A 20,743-nucleotide genomic window follows, 5' to 3' on the forward strand; every position below is an offset into this window, starting at 1 on the left:
ATAAATAGTTCTTTACAATATTTTGTTCCCATTTAATAAACCCTGTCTTATCTGAAATATGTAATGCATCACTTACTCAAGGCAATTCTCCAGAGATATTGAAACATGTCATTATTAAATCTCTCTATAAGAAATGTGATAAGAGAAATGTTAATAACTATCAACCTGTTTCATTACTGACATAGTTTTCCAAAATTTTTGACTGATTTTTTAATTATAGAATAGTATCCCACCTAAACAACAATATCCTCAGCGAATCACAGTTTGGATTTCAGAGAGTTATTCAACTGAAAAGTCCATGTATACATTCACTCACAAAATTTTACAAGCAAGAAATAATAATAGTACCAGTTGGTATTTTCAGCGGCATTTGACTGTGTGTGTGTGTGTGTGTGTGTGTGTGTGTGTGTGTGTGTGTGTCACAATATTCTTCCAGATAAATTGAGGTTTTATGCCATTGATGGTATAGTCTACTAATCGATAATGTCAAATCTGACAAAAAAAAAAATGCAGGAATAGTAATTCAACCAGTTTAATCGGGAGAGATTCTCGTAACATAGAGAAATGAAATATGGGATTCCCCAAGGCTCAGTCGTAGGACCATTATTGTTTCACATATATGTAAACAAACTTCCACCTAATATGCAACAAGTAGAATTAGTTATTTTTGCAGATGACGCTAGTATTGTAGTCTGTCGAGGCATAGGTATAGAAACAGAAGAAATGGTAAACGGTGTTCTTAAAAGTATCACTGACTGGATTTCTGCAAATGGTCTCACCCTCAATTTTAAAAAGACACAACGTACTCAGTTGTTTGTGTCTAGGGGGTACTACGCAGTTGACAAGTGTAACACAAGGTGAATAGAATAATGGTTTGGGGTAACTCATCTTTAAGAAAGGAAGTCTTCATTACTAAAAAACGTGCTGTAAGAATAATATCTGGTGCTCACTCACAACCATCTTGCAGACACCTGTTTAAAGAATTTGGCATTTTGACTAGCTACTGCTTCTGAGTATATTTATTCCCTCTTGAAGCTTGCTTAAATAATCCATGGCAGTTCAAAAGGAACAATGATGTACATAATTACAAGACCAGAAGAGAAAATGACATTCTTTACTCCACATTAAAGTTGTCTCTAGCACCAAAAGTGGTGCACAGTGCTTCCATGAAAATTTTTGATCACTTACCCAGTGATATATAATGTCTGACTGACAACAAAGTAAAATTTGATAACAAACTGAAAAAGTTTCTCCTCAACAACTCCTTATATTCCATAGAAAAGTCTCTATTATATTGTATAAAGGCGGTGGTTAGGAAATACAAACTTGCATATGTCTATTTAAAAAAAAATTTAAAAAAGTGTCAGTATTTAGCCATATTTTTAATTTGTTATTTGAATGTAGAATGACTCTTGCCACATCATTACGATTTATTGTGGAAGTGATCCATGGAACATGAAAGTAACTAGTGCTTGGATACTACTTCTTGCTGTTATTCTCGCAGCCCTAATATTGGAATTTAAAATTTGTTACTTGTTTTATGCTTGTGATCTCCAGAAAAGAATCCCATAGCTGAGAATTAAGTATATGTAGGAACAGCATGTCACCACTAGACTTGGGCTGTTACAAGCTGATGATAGAATCCTAAGAGCGTAACATGCTGATGACATTCATTTTGCCAGTATCTTTGTGTGTTCATTCCACATTAGGCCTAATTAATAAAACTCTTGAGTTTGTTACAAAACCTATAGATTATCATCTATGCATAATACAATAGAGCTGTTTTCCTTTTTTGTACCAAAGTGCATACTATCTGTTCAATGTTCAGTGCTTTCAACTTTCGGAAATTTTTCCATAATCTACATCATTGTCCATATAGCCTACACTTCATCGAAAGCTTGATTTGTCAGTGCATTAGAAGAATAATGTGTTTAAAGTTTTGAGAAGATCCTTTTGTAGGCCTGTGGTTTTGTGGTCTTTCCAAGTGTGTCTTTAGCTGTATTATCTGACAGTAGTTATTAGAGAGACCAAGATATTTAAATATGTTACAATTCATCCCCGTTGAATCTGTAAGTACGTGGTCCAGGAGACTTTTCATACCCTAGTAGCAGTTACCTAGTTTTGCCATGCTAAAAGTGTGACACAATGTTAAAAGGTAATTTTCTTTCCATCCTCAAGTAAATTTAGCATTCGTGAGTCTTGGCTATAGACTTTCCCTACTTGTCGCTTCCTTCCCTTCTTGCAGATAAATATTATCTTATTTCCAAAGAAATTCTCCTCTTACTGTGACTGTGGTAGTATTGGATTTCTTGTCAGATTGCAGATGTTTCTCCCTAAACTTGTTTTGTGAATGTAATGGATCAGATGGGAAGTTTCTGACAGCTAATAATTAGTAGAATTTTGAATTAATTTGAATGTTTTCTTCAGTGTGAGTGAAAGTTGAGGCAGTGTTTCAATTTTGGGAGTCTTGGGAGTCACTAATAAACGATACTGAAATATTAGTGGAAATATCCCAGTCACACATGGGAAATTATTAGAACAGAAATAGTGTTATACAGATTGGGAAGTTTGCTTACTCCAACCTGCAGCATGTTAGAAACTGAAGGACAAGATGACTGCAGACCAATTGACTACCATACTTGTCTAAGCAACAAACAAAATCCTTCTAATTTCAAATGCTGCTATGCAAAGAGAGAATGGGAGTTGTTAACTAGTCATGAAAATTCTAGTGGCATCTATAAACACAGCAACAGCATGTAGGTGGACTGCAAGTAATAGTGTTGATCCATGTGCGCACTGTATCTTCTCCAGCATCTTTCGATGCCATAATCTCATGAGTGAGTGAGTGACATGGCTCCAGCAATTTTATAACCCAGGCAATGTGTGTTTCCACGACTAAAACCATAGTGAACATTGCCAACCGTACCGGATAGCTGCAATGACTCTTCTGCTCTAGGGCTATCATCACCACACGGTACCAAAGCAAAGACACAGATAAAGGAGTATTGATAATGACTGTTTTTTAGTTGTGGTGTAGAGCCGAGAGTTTTGCAGATGGGCCTTTCCATATCAAGTGGTCCAATTTCAGAAAAAGTTTCTGCATGAAGGTCACGGATTTTGATGGAATTTTGTGTGAACATTCAACATGGGTAAAATTTCATCACCAATTCAATACCCTTGGTGATATAGTCTTTTGTTTGGCTCCATAGTGCAACTATCAACATTACACCCCTCAGTTTGTGACGACTTTGAGACATAATATCTAAGCAGTATTTTCTTGAAAGGAACAAAGCTAAGGCCAGCTTGTACAACTTTTTGCAGTCTCTTATGTGAAATAAAAGATTTCATGAGCAATTTTCGTATGGATGATTTGAAGCAGAGCCGACCAAAAGAAATAAACAATTGGAATAAATTTGAAGTTTAGCGTTTTATTTCTCCAGAAGTAATTGTGGGATTAACCTGAAACTTTGCCAATAATAACATGCAATACAAGGACGTAGACTACAAAATTTCATTCTCCTTCTGCTTTCCAGTAGTTTACAGATTTAAGGCAAATTTGACAATTTTGTAAAAACACCAAAAATAGGTATTTTTATCCCACTTTTACAATAAAGTATTTTCTGTGTGAACTTTTAAACTATTTTCATTAGAATGACCGTGTTATAAACTGCCTAAAAAACTAGACTTGGTTTTGCAATATTACTCTATAAGGCTCTAAAAACTTACAACACAGTGGAGCTGCATTGAGAATCTGACATCTTGTATTATGTTTTATAGTTATATAGTAATGTGTGGGGAAAGTAAAGTCAGAAGTCCTAAAGAATAGGAAATGAGTCTGAATCAGAAAAACAGAAAAAGAGGTCATCTACAGCACTCTTTAATTGTAAGAAATGAAAGGAAATAAAAATCCAATACAAAGGATAGTGTTCCACCACCTTATTTTTGAGGTACCAGTAATCACAGTTGAAAAGTGTAAATTTTTTGTTTCTGCCCTATCAAACATTCTTACTGAACAGTCAGCCCTATGTGTAAAATTGTGAGTTGCATGTTAAAAATGTTCATAATCAATATTATGCAGTACTAATTCTCTCTAAGGTGTGTATCTTGTGATTTTTTATTTGAAGAGTATCTGTTAAATAGATAAGGGGGTAAAAGAAAGTTTGTATTTCAGTACTTTTATGCAGATATACTGTCTTTAACGGACTGATTGCACATGGAAAATATCACAAGGGAGGCACTGTGTGGGAAAATGTCATGTCAACTTTATCTGCCTATTCAGTATGCAAGTTTACAAAAAATAATATTAATGTGCTTTAATTCCTTTGGCAAAAAGAATTGTAATGCTGTGGGTGTAACTTGGCAAAATGAACAAGCCGGTAAAATTAAACAATGACGAAATTCTACTGCCAATGCACATTTGCTGGCTGAACTAAAGGGCAAGATACAGGAATCCAGTCATAAAGAACAGAAGGCAATTTTAAGCTTGGTATCTATAAGCTGGGCAATCAGAGAAACAAACACAAATTGTGGAGTATCAGAAAGAATGGTAAAGTGTGGAGAAAGCTTTAGGCAGAGAAGAACATCCCAGCACTTTTTGAAAATAAGCAAGAAAATACAATTACCAGCAGAAATCACTAGTAGAGAGCAAAATATTTTTGAAGATGACGATTTTAGTAGAGTATGTCCTGGAAAAAGGATTTTTACCAGACTCTCAGACACAAAGACATACTTGCAGAATAGGTTGTTACTTTGCAGAGTATGGGAAATGTATGTGTGCTACAGGAATCGAAATGGGCCAAAAACAGGGTTCTCAGGATTTTGTGTAACAGTTGGATCACGTGGAATGCATGCACTGTGTTGTTTGCGTGCCGGCTGCTGTGGCCGAGCGGTTCTAGGCGCTTCAGTCCGGAACTGCGCTGCTGCTACGGTCGCAGGTTTGAATCCTGCCTTGGGGATGGATGTGTGTGATGTCCTTAGTTTAGTTAGGTTTAAGTAGTTCTAAGTCTAGGGGACTGATGACCTCAGATGTTAAGTCCCATGGTGCTTAGAGCCATTTTGTTGTTTGTGTAGTTCATGATAATCTTGAGCTTCTGCTTATTGGAGCAGCAACAACTGGAATTATAAGGAGCTTCTCAGCAAGGCTGTTTGTATTCTGGAATCTAAGGGATGCTTGGTACTTGAGCGTGAAAACTGTCCTGGACCAGAAGCTATAGCATCTGCAGTTGCCAACTATTTTATGGAGCACGCGTGATCAACATGAAATAATTCTGTATAAGCAATAGATCTATACCAATTGAGACACTTTGGATGTGCAGCAGATGGCAGTAGATGAATTTATTGAAGAAATAACACCAAAAATTTGGAGTCTGTCATGCCATAATTACATAACCAAACGGGTTTTCAGAAATTACTGCAACCAGTCGCCTTTTATGTAGATGTATTTTATTTAACCATGACCGGTTTCGAGCTGCCTAGCAACTCATCATCAGATGGTATATACATTTAGTGCTTTTTTGTACCCATTGTGTGGGTGGTTGAGTATCTGTGGCTAGACAGAAACGAAAACAAATAATCGCTACATGTGGTACAGTAACACGAAATATTTACAGCATAATTTATGTTTAACGTATAAGAGCAAATAATCACTACATGTGGTACAGTTACACGAAATATTTACAGTTTAATTTACGTTTTGAGGTGTTACTTACAGGTAAATCTTTCTGCAGGTATATATATATCTCTTTTAGGACGTATTTTTGAAACCATTGTGTCTTGTTTTTCACAATTTCACAAGTTAAAACTTTCACTAGATGTATATTACTTTTATGAGGCACTGTTGGAAACATATATCTTGTTTTTCGTAAACATCGCTGAACACACTTAGCCACAGATACGAATACAGGATTTACACATTATAAACAAGCCAAAGATTGCAATATAACTACAGTATCAAAGATTTCAAGTTGACCAGAGGCATTATTAGTCATCACACACAATGACAAGAGATTTGTCTTTATTACATAGAAAATAAATGTAAATTAGCTTAAACTAGTAAAATGTTTATTTATAAATTAACTGTGCAATTTTAACAGGTATATAAAAAACTAGATTTTTTACATTATATTTCAGTTACATTTAAGATTATTGGTATTGAGAGTATTATGACAGCTAATTTCTTGCTCCTTCCATTGGCTGATCTTGGCACACACACACATAAAAGCTTGTACCACTTCTGCCCCCCCCCTTCAGCTCTCTTCTCTCTCCACATCACCCTCTCAACCCCCCCCCTCTCCTTTTTCCTATACACCCCCCCCCCCCCCCACCGCCAACTCCTTTTCCACACCCTTTCAAGTACCAGCATCACTTATTATTTCAAGTTAACCAACCTCTCATCCCAGACATCATATGCCAAGATCAGCCAATGGAAGGAGCAAGAAATTAGCTGTCATAATACTCTCAATACCAATAATCTTAAATGCAACTGAAATATAATGTAAAAAATCTAGTTTTTTATATACCTGTTAAAATTGCACAGTTAATTTATAAATAAACATTTTACTAGTTTAAGCTAATTTACATTTATTTTCTATGTAATAAAGACAAATCTCTTGTCATTGTGTGTGATGACTAATAATGCCTCTGGTCAACTTGAAATCTTTGATACTGTAGTTATATTGCAATCTTTGGCTTGTTTATAATGTGTAAATCCTGTATTCGTATCTGTGGCTAAGTGTGTTCAGCGATGTTTACGAAAAACAAGATATATGTTTCCAACAGTGCCTCATAAAAGTAATATACATCTAGTGAAAGTTTTAACTTGTGAAATTGTGAAAAACAAGACACAATGGTTTCAAAAATACGTCCTAAAAGAGATATATATATACCTGCAGAAAGATTTACCTGTAAGTAACACCTCAAAACGTAAATTAAACTGTAAATATTTCGTGTAACTGTACCACATGTAGTGATTATTTGCTCTTATACGTTAAACATAAATTATGCTGTAAATATTTCGTGTTACTGTACCACATGTAGCGATTATTTGTTTTCGTTTCTGTCTAGCCACAGATACTCAACCACCCACACAATGGGTACAAAAAAGCACTAAATGTATATACCATCTGATGATGAGTTGCTAGGCAGCTCGAAACCGGTCATGGTTAAATAAAATACATCTACATAAAAGGCGACTGGTTGCAGTAATTTCTGAAAACCTTTTCACACCACAGTCGCAGTGTTCCACATCCACAATGGATAAAAGTCTTACATAACCAAACATCGATGTTTGCATCATAAAGCTCTTGAATGTGACCTACAGGAAGGCAAGCGTATTATCCTAATGAATGTTGCCAAAAATTATTGATTTATCATTCAGGATACAGTGCGAGGTTTCCACTAGGCAAATGTCAAGCAACAAACTATCCATTTGTTGTTTATTTTCACCAAAATCAGAAGGTGGGCTCATAGTTTTTGCATTGTAAGTGACTGTCTGCAGCATGGTGCAATTACTGTACATGGCTTTTGTGAAGAAGCTAATCAAATATGTAAAAACACAGTTTGCTCATGTATTTTAAATCCATTATTTCAGCAATAGTCCCTGCATCAAGCACAAAACTTTCAAAAAGTTTCTCAATTTTGCTGTCTTAAAAGAGACCTCGGAATGATGGCAGAATGGAATTTTTTTGCTATAATGATTGGCAGTGAGAGCAAACTCATAACTGCCAATTAATATGTGGATTCTTATGCCTATAGATCAGTTTCACTTCTGCTGTGAGAGCATTAATGACCTTAAATTTGCCTTCATCAGCAAAGAAGAAATATAATGTCACAAGCAGATACGTTTAAACATGAGCATACTGTAGCAGCAGCAGCTAGAGAAAATGAAAATTTTTTTCCAGCTGATAAAACAATAATTCAGGTCAGCGGAGTCTCAAATAATGCATCATCTTTTCTGGCCAAAATTAGGGACACCAGTGAAGCAAATATATTACAATCAAACCTCCAGATAGGGTAATATGCTGTTTGCATTTATGAAAATGAGTGGTGGATTGTAAACATTGTGAGACTTCCTCTGAACATAAGGACACTTTAATAAGAGTTATGCTGCCACATAACTCAGAAAATTCATTTTATTGGTCATCAAGTAGTGACGTTTGCTGGGTTTGAATTCGCATATTGTTGCAGTTATTCCAGCTCCATCAGTGACATTGTCTGGCCAGCAGCAGAGTTTTCCTCATGACATTCAACAACAGATTAATGAAACATTTAGGATCCTAAAAGGACTACTTTTAGCTTGGGCGTGGGAGACTTTTATAAATGTATCATTGGGCTTGTGATCCTGTGTGAAGAAACTCTTAATGAGGCTTGGGATCCCATGGTGGCTTCTGTCATGCAGATATCTGGTGTGGCCCCCTATGGTGATGGGGATGCTGGTTTTCTCACTTTAAATAAATAAATAAAAGCAGTGGTTAAGCCACCATGGACCTTAGCAACACATTTATACAATTTTTCAGCAGTACACTAATGTTTCACATTAACTGCAAACTATGTGAACACAAAAATGCGCTTAACTTTAGATCAGAATTGGACTAGCAGATTATTAGCACTGCACAATACAAGACACATTTAAAATTCTGTGTAACTGGAATTCCTGTACAAAAAGTGTCAGGCGGACAGCTACGAACTTCTCTAGAATTTACACAATATGACAATGGTGTAAAACTGGAATGCAGTTTATGTGATTTGTGTTGCAGCCATTCTGCGTCAGTGATTTCCAGTGCCTGGGTACTGAACAATTTAATTTTGAAGTTTGTAACTAATTGAATTTGTCTTTATTATAACAGAAAAACGGTCTGAAATATGTCATGATGAGTCACAACAAAAGACACTCCTTTTTTTTCTAGTTTTTCTATGTTCTAACTCGATTTCACTTTATAGTCCTCAAGAGTTTTTTTATATTACCTTCCCCAGAAAGTACTAACCATTTGTAGCACATAATAAAAGACGTCATATTTAATTTGAGTATGAGCAGAATATGGACATATTTTCAGTGCTTCTCTACCTTGTCGCTTTTTTTAGAACCTTATATGCTCACACTGCACAACAAAACCTGGTTTTTTAGGTAATTTAGAACATAGCCTTTCTTATGAAAATGGTGGAAAAGAGATTGCAGCAAATGCTTGTTGTGAAGTTGGGCTAAAACTACCCATTTTTGATGTGCAAAAATTGTCTACTTTGCCCTAAATTTGTTAGGTATTTGGAAGCAGTAGCAAATTTTGTATTCCTAGATCATGCATTGATAAGTTATTATTTGCGAAGTTTCAAGTTTATCCCACAGCTGCTTTCGGAGATATAAAAAGCGGAACTTCACATTTTTTTTAAATGTCTATTTTTTTGGTGATGTTGCTTCAAATTATCCATATGAAAATTGCTCATGAAAACTTTCTTTAATACTTCACTTAAGAGAGCACAAAAAGTTGTGCAAGATGGCTTAGTTTCATTTCTAGTAAGAAAACATTTTCAGAGAAATAGTGTCTCAAAGTTGCGAAAAACTCAGGGGTGCCATGTTGAAACCTGCACTGTGGGGCCAAACAAATGACTAATCTCTGCAGTATTGAATTAGTGCTTGTGAAACATTACTGATGTTCAGTGGGAACAGGTGCGTTATGTTCACACAAAATTTTATTAAAATATTTGATAATCATGCATGAACCTGTAGACCACTTGGCACAGAATGACCATGTACCAGCTGTAGAAGTATGAAACCATAATTTCCCTACAGATTGAATGCTTGTTGAAGCTTTTGGTGAACATGCTCTTGGGAAAACACAGTGTTTCGAGTTGTTCGAAAAATTTAAAAATTGTGATTTTGACGTGCGAAATGACAAGCATGGGAAACCACCAAAAAAGTTCGAAGACAACAAATTGTAGGCCTTACGTGATGAAGATGATACTGAAACTCAACAGGAACTTGCAGAGCAATTGAGTGTGATGCAGAAAGCCATTCCTCTTTGGTTGAAAGCTATAGGAAAGGTGCAGAAAGTGGGAAAATGGATTCCACATGATGTGAATGAAAGACAGCAAGCGAATTGAAAGACCACTTGTGAAATGCTGCTCGCCAGATACAAAAGAAAGTCGTTTCTCTATTGAATAGTGACAGTGATGAAAAATGGATACATTTTGAAAATCATAAGCATCATAAATCATGGGTGAATCCACTGCAAGACCAAATCACTTTGGAAAGAAGACAGTGCTCTGTGTTTGGTGGGATCAGAAGGGTGTTATCTGTTATGAGCTGGTAAAACCTCGTGAAACCGTTAACACTGATAGCTACCAACAGCAAGTGATCGATTTAAATTGAGCATTACGTGAAAAATGATCGGAAAGTGGTACAAGGCAACACCAAGACTTGGCTTCATCCGATTATTATCTGTTTGCATCGCAGGGACATGTTCTCACAGAACAGCACCCCAATTCGTATGAAAATGTACGGAAATGGCTCGCTGAGTGGTTTGCTTCAAAAGAAGAACTTTTTTTTTTGGCGTGGCATTCATGGCCTGCTGAAGAGGTGGGAGATGATTATAAATAGCAATGGAGATTATTTTGAATAAAATATTGTTTGTCAGTTTCAAACAGCAGACATGTAATTACTGCAACCAAATTCTAGTTTCATACTTCTGCACTGGTATACTGGTTTCCACTATAGATTATCCACCAGATCTTTGTCATTCCTAACATGTACCGTTGGTTTTCATATCTTGAAAGGGCAGCACTTAGTGCTTCTGAAATTCCACCGGACTGAACTTGGGGTGAAAACTTTTTAAGTTGATTCAAGAAATCAGTGATACATCACGTACACTCTTCATAAATATCACTAGACCATGTACAATAGTTTCTCATAAGACTGAGTGAGATACAATGCTGGTCATTGAAATTGCCAACCCAGGTAGGATAGCAAATACTGAAGTTTTGCTTATTTGTGTATAAAGTGCAGTAGGAGGAGTACACAATTAAATTTCTAGTTGATTTGGGGATTTTGAGGATGGAAAATGTGGCATACTGAGCTATCACCTCTGGCAGCTACAATGGTTCTACCTGGCTGGGATTGAGTCAAACTGAGCTTGGATGACAGGCATGGGCACGTCATTTCCTGCCTCTCCAACTCTGTACCAGAGTTCATCAATCGTAGTGGAGCATCTCCAACAAGATTGGTCGTATAGTGTGGAAATATGATGTGAAATGTGTTTTCCAACCTTAATCTAAGATGAGGGTCCATTTAGTTTCTGTTAAGGATGATCCTTGTTTGTGAAAGGCTATTGTCTCTCGTATTCCTTGTAGTTGTGGCATGTCATGCATTGGTCACACTATCAGGATCATGGAGGACCAGTACACTGAGCATAAGTGTCACCAACTTGTGTGATGTCAAAGACAGAGCACAGCTACTGGCATTAAAACATTGGAAATTTAGCAGCAGCTGCATCCAAGTTACCAGCTATGTGGCCCTGAGATGACTGTGGTGTGTATGCTACAGATCCATATTATGATGAAAATAATTTGCAAATTTTTGTTCTCTTCAGAGCCTCCACCTGTGGATCCCCTGCTCATCTGGATATGCTGTCACTTCTATGTCCAGTACTGTCATTAAATATACTATTGTTAGTGTACCTCTCTCTCTGCCGCTACACCAGGGGAAACCACAACAATGTTTTCTGTGCTGACAGTCTGTGGTGCACCAGACATTCTTGCACTGCCCATGTTAATATTTGTCTCGCTGCAAACTGGCTGATTTCCTGTTGTAATTGGCAAAAATCGTAGCTAGTGTTTTAATGGCATCATTTGTATACTGTCAACGTAATAACTAACAAACTTGTTGTTTGATCCAACTTTGATTGCCTTTATTGTCTCCTTGGTGTATAGATGATAGAAGGTAAATCTTCAAGAATTCTAGCTACTTGTCGTGGCAGAACACCTTTTAAAGATGTAAAAGACTGTGAACTTAAAATCTTGAGAACAGCACCATGAGGCAGTGTGCCAGTCAGCTATACATTATGTTGGATGTTGTCAGATTTTATTTATCTTGTTTAGGGCTGACAGTCAGTTTGTCGCAAATAATGTCCATTCTAAAGTATACACTTAAACAAATGTCGCTTGTCAGTAATGAAATTTTCCTTCTTGATTGAAGATATCTGCCTCATAATGAAATATTCATTGGTTGGAAATCTGAGAATGATAGCATTGTTGTTTTTGTTATAATTACTGGTACAGCCAAGAATACAACATTTGTTTACCATTCTAAAATTTAATACTCCACTGTGTGTCCACACATGTGTGTGACTCAAAGGCAACTATGAAGGACAAGAGAACAGAAGAGTTTACATCTGCATAAATACTCTGCAAATCACACTTAAGAACCTGACAGAAGGTTCATCAAACCACCTTCCCATTAATTCTTTATTATTCCAATCTTGAACAGTGCATGGAAAAATCAAACACCTATATCTTTCCTTGCAAGCTCTGATTTCCCGTATTTCATTATAATGATCATTTCTCCCTATGGAGGTTCGTGTCAACAAAATATTTTTGCATTCGGAGGAGAAAGTTGGTGATTGAAATTTTGTGAGAAGATTCCTTAGCAGTGAAAAATGCCTTTGTTTTAATTATGTCCACCCCAAATTCTGTATCATGTCAGTAACACACACACACTCTCTCTCTCTCTCTCTCTGTCTCTCCTGTTTCATGATAATACAAAATGTGCTGCTCTGCAGTGGAGTGTGTGCTGATATGAAACTTCCTGGCAGATTAAAACTGTGTGCCGGACTGAGACTTGAACTTGGGACCTTTGCCTTTCGCGGGCAAGTGCTCTACCTTCTGATCTACTCAAGCATGACTCACAACCCATCCTCACAGCTTCATTTCTGCCAGTACCTCGTCCCCTACCTTCCAAACTTCACAGAAGCTTCTGTGAAGTCTGGAAGGTAAGAGATGAGGTGCTGCTGGAACTGAAACAGAGCACTTGCCCGCAAAAGGCAAAGGTCCCGAGATCAAGCCTCAGTCTGGAACACAGTTATATTCTGCCAGGAAGTTTTGTGCTGCTCTTCTTTGAACTTTCTCGGTGTACTCCATTAATCTTATGTGGTAAGGATCCCAGACTGCACAGCAGTACTCCAAAAGAGGACGTACAAGTGTAGTGTAGGCAGTCTCTATATTAGATCTATTACCTTTGGTTCACCTTCCCCACAACATTTTCTGTGTTTTCTTTCCAATTTAAGTTGTGTGTAATTGTAATTATTAGGTATTTAGTTGAATTTATGGCATTTAGATTTGACTGATTTATCGTGTAACCGAATTTTAATGTATTTCTTTTAGCTCTCAAGTGGATGACTTCACACATTTCATTATTGAGGCTCAATTGCCAATTTTTGCACCATATGGATATCTTTTCTAAATCGTTTTACAATTTGTTTTGATCTTCTGATCACTGTACTAGACAATGACAGCATCATCTGCAAACAGCGCAAGACAGCTGCTCAGATTGTCTCCTAAATTGTTTAGATAGATAAAGAACAGTAGAATGATTTAAAGCACTTACAAATACCTCCATGTACCTGTCATCCATGAGGTGCATAGCAATTAAGTGATGTCACTCTCTACTTCTGAAACAACTTTAAGGCTTATTCTCTAGTGGCATTACGTGGAGCTATGCTGATATATTTTAATGGTTAAGGTAGTTGCTTGTGGTAAGCAGCAAATCCATATATAAATCCTCCTGTGGTACAAATTTTCGTAAACGTAATATTGTAGATTGAGTGTTTCTGGATGGATTTCACTGATGTCAATGTATCTGACTGATTTCTTCTCCAGTGGTTTCATTTCAGGTTATTTATTTAAATTTGTACGTATTCCTATGACCAAGAAAGCCAAATTCCTCATCTGAATTGGTTCAGCCAATGGTGCCTTCTCAGATACCCAGTGGAAGGATCAATGATTGTGATTTTCAGAAGTGATACGAGGAAACATTTCAGTCAGGCAGGATACTCAGACAGCTTATGGTTAAGGCAGAACTTCGCTATAAATAGACCATGACATGGTTCAGCATGAATCTTTATTTATTATATCTTCATTACATTGTGGACCCTGACCAGATTTTACTGATATTGCTTCATGTCACTGGTTTAAACCTCTTAGAATCCTTCATTTCATTTTAAGTAATGTAATTGAATTGAAATTGCTTTTGCTAATGTAATTTCAAGTATTTGTGACTGATTAATTTGTTGCTCTCTGTTAGTACAGCTCACACCATGCTCAAACGCCGTAATAACCAGCTGCCTGATAATTTACCGCAGCTCCAGAATTTAATTAAAAAGGATCCAGAATCCTACAAAGATGAGGTAAGGTCGGAGTGGTGTTATCTTCAAGCATGTCTGTTGCAACATTATATATACTTTGTTAAGCATTGATAGTCAACAGTCAGTTTTTTTTTGAAAGCTTAAAGAGGCGTTAGAAAACTGAAGAAATGTATGAAAGTAGTACTCTCCTGTACTTCATGTGTGTTATCTACTCATTTTTACCAGGTGTCGAATTTCACTATATACTCTTCCTCTCACAGCTTCTGTTTTCGTCCTCTCCGTATCCCTCTTTCTAGTTACTAATTGCATTACCCATTACATTCTTCATTTTTCTTTTTAATATCTCTTCATCTTTAATTGACATTTGCTTATTGTTTTGTGTGAATGTGTGTGAATGTTGTCTACTTTAGAAGAAGGCCTTTGACTGAAAGCTCAAATGTATAGCATTCTTTTTGTTGTACCTGTCTGCGACTCAACATCTCCTGGTTGAGTAGCAGTTTACCGTTCTCACAATACTGACATTGTAAGATAACTCATCTTTCATTGATATGCAACAGATGTGTGAACGCAATTCATATTTGCATTTTATTATCATTTTCATCAGTGGGTTTTTGAAACTTTTATTAGATGTTGCACTTCCAAAGAAAATAGGAGAGAATTTCTACTTTATGAAAGACTCAGTTTATATATTTTTAATTTACCTATACATATTTCAGCACTGTGGGTGCTATATTTAGTCAGTTTTTGTATTAATTTGCCTGAAAAGTTGTTGTGACATGATAATACATTGTGAAGGTTAACCCTTTCGCGGCTATGGGCATAAATATGTGCCCGGCAGGTAGAGTGCCCAGATGGCTTTTCAGGTGTACATGTATGCCTAACAGGTAGAACAGCCAGATGGCTAAGCACATTCATTTATACCTGCAGGCAGGAAAGACTGACAGGGGGGTGCAGAAGCAGGTAAATGTGCACAGTAGAATGATGACTTGCTGTTGGCTGCATATCAACTTTCCTACCAACATTGTTGTTAACTGCTCTTCTTTGTAATAAAGAAAATGCTACAGCTTTCACTTGCTCCTGTTTCCTTTCTACATATGAGGAGACAGAACCGATACAATTTGATTTCCTCACATATGCAAGACAAATGACACAAATGTATATAATGCTAACAATGCACAAAAAAAAAAAATACTTGCAGTTTCTCATCAACAATCTCAGCTACGCATAACAGAAAACAACACTCAGAGCCAATTAATTGTAATTTGATTTCCCAATTCACAAACTATACATGATATAAATACACATAAAGTGAAAGGGTATGAATTATTCTACACAATTCACGTATCAGATATTTCAAATGGCAAACAGTATAACAAAATATTTGCATTTTGTCAGCAAACCTTGCGGCCAGAAGTGACAGAAAATGGCACACACAGTCAAGTAACTGTAGTTTGGTTTCAATACGAGAGAAGGAAAGTTGCTACTCAGCATATAGCGAAGATGCTGAGCCACGATGGGCACAATAAAAAGATTCACACAATCATAGCTTTCGGCCATTAAGGCCTTTGTCAGCAGCACACACACACACACACACACACACACACACACACACACACACACACAAGTGCAAGTTGCACACACATCTGCAGTCTTAGAGAGCTGAAACTACACTGCGAGCAGCAGCACCAGTGCATGATGGGAGTGGCGACTGGGTAGTGGTAGGAGGAGGGTGGGGCGGGGAGGGGAGGGATAGTATGGTGGGAGTGGCGGAAGTGAAGTGTTGCAGTTTAGACGGAGGGTAGGAGAGAAGGTGCAGAGGGGGGAGGGGGGGGGGGGAGTAAGTAGTGGAAAGGAGAGAAATAAAAATAAAAGAAATTAAAAGACTGGGTGTGGCAGTCAAATGACGGCTGTGTAGTGCTGGAATGGAAACAGGGAGGGGGCTGGATGGGTGAGGACAGTGACTAATGAAGGTTGAGGCCAGGAGGGTTATGCGAACGTATGATGTATTGCAGGGAAAGTTCCCACCTGCGCAATTCAGAAAAGCTGGTGTTGGTGGGAAGGACCCATATGGCACAGGCTGTGAAGCAATCATTAAGATGAGGGATATCATGTGGCAGCATGTTCAGCAACAGGGTGGCCCACTTGTTTCCTAGCCACAGTTTGTCGGTGGCCGTTCATGCACACAGACAGCTTGTTAGTTGTCATGCCTACATAGAATGCAGCACAGTGGTTGCAGCTTAGGTTGTAGATCACGTGACTGGTTTCACAGGTAGCCCTGCCTTTGATGTGATAGGTAATGTTAGTGACCAGACTGGAGTAGGTGGTGGTAGGAGTATGTATGGGACAGGTCTTGCATCTACGTCTATTACAGGGGTATGAGCCATGAGGTAAGGGATTGGGAGTAGGGTTTGTGTAAGGATGGACGACGGCAGAATACCACGGTAGGAGGGGTGGGAAGGATGGTGGGTAGGACATTTTTCATTTCAGGGCACGACGAGAGGTAATCGAAACTGTGGCAGAGAATGTAATTCAGTTGTTCCAGTCCCATATGGTACTGAGTTATGAGGGGAATGCTCCTCTGTGGCCGGACTGTGGGACTTTGGGAGCTGGTGGGGGACTTGAAAGATAAGGCACGGGAGATTTGTTTTTGTACAAGGATGGGAGGATAATTACAGTCAGTGAAGACTTCAGAGAGACCTTCGGTATATTTAGAGAGGGACTGCTCATCACTGCAGATGCGACGACCACGGGTGGCTAGGCTGTACGGAAGGGACTTCTTGGTATGAAACGGGTGGCAGCTGTCGAAGTGGAGGTGTTGCTGGTGGTTAGTGGGTTTGATATGGACGGACGTACTGATGTAGCCATCTCTGAGACGGAGGTCAACATCTAGGAAGGTGGCTTGTTGGGTTGAGTAGGACCAGGTGAAGCAAATAGAGGAGAAGTTGTTGAGGTTCTGGAGGAATGTGAATAAGGTGTCCTCACCTTTAATCCAGATAGCAAAGATGTCATCAGTGAATCTGAACTAGGTGAGGGGTTTAGGATTCTGGGTTTTTAGGAAGGATTCCTTTAGATGGCCCATGAACAGGTTAGCATGCTGGTGCCCTTATACATTCCGCGGATTTGTTTGTAGGTAATGCCTTCAAAGGAGAAGTGCCTTCGCCACCTGTAGCCAGCTGGGTAGGCTGGACACTCTGTCCTGAGAGCTGCAAAAGGGTTAGAAATGAATGCCAGCTCAAAGCCATTTTCCTGTAGGATAGAGTGCTTCGGCTTGTTAATGTATAACTTAATTTACTCCACATTTGTGACTACATATTGTAAGATTAATCTTCATGATTCTGTTTACATAAGATGATCTGCAAATGAATGAGTAATGAATTGTATGGGAAAAGTAAGTGAAAAATTATGTTCAAAATCCGCACTTGGTGAATATGATAATAAAGTGCTTCAGTGATATTTTGCATATTACTTAATAACTTGTGTGTGGTTATTAATTTAATTGAATTTTAATTTTTATGTTCTTTCTGTACTTTCCACAGTTCATGCAACAGCATAACCATTTTGACTCGATGTTGAAAGTGTTTCGCCTGCAGCCTGATCGCTACAGTAAGAGTCTTGATGAATTAGTAATGTTTCTTGCACAGGTGAGACCACTGTATGACATGTCTTTCCTACCTTTAAAGTCTGTAACCTCTTTAGGTTAGAAACTCTTCAACAGTAATTTTCCTGTAGAACTAACTGGAACTGTATGAATTTATGCTGAAATTATCATGCATAACCAGATGTTTCTTATTATGCTCTAGCTTTTGCATGTGGCGTATTCAGTCAGTGAGAGTAACTACCGTGCTCTACATACGGTGTTATGGGTAGTGAGTAGTATGTACAGACCAGGATTCGATATGTGTACTAATGACTGCTGCTTCCTCATGTAGGAATTGTATTTTGATATATTTATATTCCTTGACTCATGATCTTGCAAGACAGATTCCAGTAAATAATATGTTATTGAAATGAAAAAGAAATCTTCATACCCACCTTTGACTGACGGGGCAATTTCCTTACGTACAGTTGAAACTAGTCTCCTCGTGCAATCCAGGAAGGAGTGTGCATTTCTAGTTATGTATTGAAGTGGCATCTTATCTTGTGTGTTGAGAAGACCTTGGAATAGATTGCCATCCAGTGTATTATCCAACTCTTGTAATCCAGACATCCTGTCATTTATGGTATGAGCTCAGAAGCTACCAAGTGTGAATATGCCCTGGGAAATCTGGAAAAAACCGGGGATTTTTTTAGAATTCCAGAAGTTTGTAATTGTTTTAGTTTTCAGTTAAATTGTTAAAATTTTGACAGGTAAGAACTGATATTAATTTTGACAGGTAAGAACTGATATTCTAATATATAATTTTTCTTTCACCTACTACTACAGCAGTAAAACATAAATGAGAGATGGACACCAAAATAAAGCTTTAGTTGCAATGGAAATGTGCCCTTTTCAACAACAAAACCCAGTGCATGCACAAGCATCTCCACCAGAAAAATGTATCAGAGGCTTTAGGACAAAGCCTATGCAATACTTCGTAACAATAAACTGTTTTGATGAGCATGACGTCACAACTGCCTATATTTTTAAAGGCCTCCGACTCACGAGTGACCAGTCACAGTGACAGCACCTGGGCGACCATTTGCTTCATAGTTCGCACATGTTTGGGCAAATTGCAGTGATTGGTCACTGGTCACATGGAAATCCCAGGCAATCCGATGGATCACATGTAATTTGCACACACAATATGGCTGCATGGCTGGTAAGAACAGTGTGTGGCAATGTGGCAGCAACTCTTTTCTCTATTTATTAAGCACGGTTGTGCAGTTTTGTTTTATGCTTTACCTGCATTGAGTAAGAAATTTACGAATTTATAATTATGCAAGAACAATGAACTGCTCTTAGAAGTGAAGTGGAAGCCAGAGTTGTCATTTATATCAAGAAGTAAAACCAACTATATTCTCCAGTTTTGCAGTAATTAGCATTTTGAAGCATGTGCTACGGAAGTAGAATTGACGGGAAGTTCATAGTTGTGATCCAGTGGACTCCCTGTTATGATTTTCAGTTATTTGTTAAATAATTAATGCTTTATTAAAGTTTAACTTCTAAACAGCGTGACATACATACCTACTGTAATGTTAAGGGAACATTTTAATTTAAATGTTCAGGGCTAATCTGTTGTACTGTTATACCCAGATCCCTTGTTATTTCATATGATCTATCTCCACTTCATACAATTTATTTCAAGAGTTATGGTAATCAGTAGTGCTGCTATTGACGACATCTGTATAGACACACCGAGCAAACACTTAACTCCATCCAAACAGTGTGGATCTGGACTGTCATGTGCTCAACACATTGCTATCTCGGTTGTTACTAGCTTTCGTGACCGGAGCTGCTACTACTCAATCAGATAGCTCCTCATTTGGCCTCACAAGGGCTGAGTGCATCTTGCTTGCCAACATCCCATGGCAGACCCAGACAGTGAGAAACAATGTTACCTCTGCAGAAAGGTCATTGGCTAAATTGTAAGACCAATGAATGAAAAAGAAATTGAGGACTAATAAACATAATAAGAATTATATTGGCACACTGAGAAAATATACACAACTCATTTGGCGACAGTGAAAAACATAATACCTATATTCTGTGAAGTAACCTACAGTTCCCAAGAAAAGCTTTTCAAAACATGTTTAATAAATTATAGTTCTCATTTATCTTACGTTTATGTGTTGCGAATATTCCTTGGGATACAAATGTCAGTTGCAACTGCTGCTAAACGTAGCAGCTCATTTTCCATTGCAAAACTTCTCGACACACAATAACAGCAGCCTTGCTCAATGGCCCTAGCTGTGGCTGGATCGTACCCATGGGAACAGCCCCTGATCAGAGTGGGTGGTATTAGGGCAGATGCTTTGCACAGAAGCATATCAAGCTCCAAAAATCTGGCCACTCTTCTATGGCCATTTCTTAGAGTGGCAATGGATTGTTGAATGCTGCTTCCTATGAATCTGTGGCCTTACTTTCCCGGCCACACACTGAGAAGAGGGTCAGAGTCGCCGGCATGGTATGAAACACTTTCCCTATTGGGTCAATCCATACCAAGTGGTCCAGCACTGGTTGCTTGATCATCTCAGAAAAAATTTATATTTGCTGGGTGAATTCCCCAATGTTTAGTAGTCACAAAAATATATATTTTTTTAAATTATTGTTTATTAATTTGAAATGGTGGCCATATTTGTTCCAGGCCGCATGCATTTTTTCATATTTGCAAGCATCTCCATTTTTTACAATTATTCAGTAGGGGATTGTCCTAAGCCTTTCAGATAAAATGCATTTAGTTCAACACACTCTGGGCTAT

At 37.8% G+C, this 20,743-nt stretch overlaps 1 protein-coding gene across 2 annotated transcripts in view; it reads left to right on the plus strand.

Moving 5' to 3' along the window:
* Positions 1–20,743, plus strand: part of LOC126482826 (protein SDA1 homolog) — a 184,417-nt gene that overhangs the window by 12,570 nt on the left and 151,104 nt on the right. Inside the window, exons 2-3 of one of the 2 annotated variants that reach the window (XM_050106567.1) lie at positions 14,285–14,387; positions 17,882–17,986. In XM_050106567.1, the coding sequence (XP_049962524.1) occupies positions 14,298–14,387; positions 17,882–17,986 (195 nt within the window). In that variant the 5' untranslated portion in view covers positions 14,285–14,297. The remainder of the gene's footprint in view (positions 1–14,284; positions 14,388–17,881; positions 17,987–20,743) is intronic. The other variant, XM_050106566.1, reaches the window with a different exon arrangement.

Source organism: Schistocerca serialis, chromosome 1 (genome assembly GCF_023864345.2).
Source record: "Schistocerca serialis cubense isolate TAMUIC-IGC-003099 chromosome 1, iqSchSeri2.2, whole genome shotgun sequence".
NCBI lineage: Eukaryota > Metazoa > Arthropoda > Insecta > Orthoptera > Acrididae > Schistocerca > Schistocerca serialis.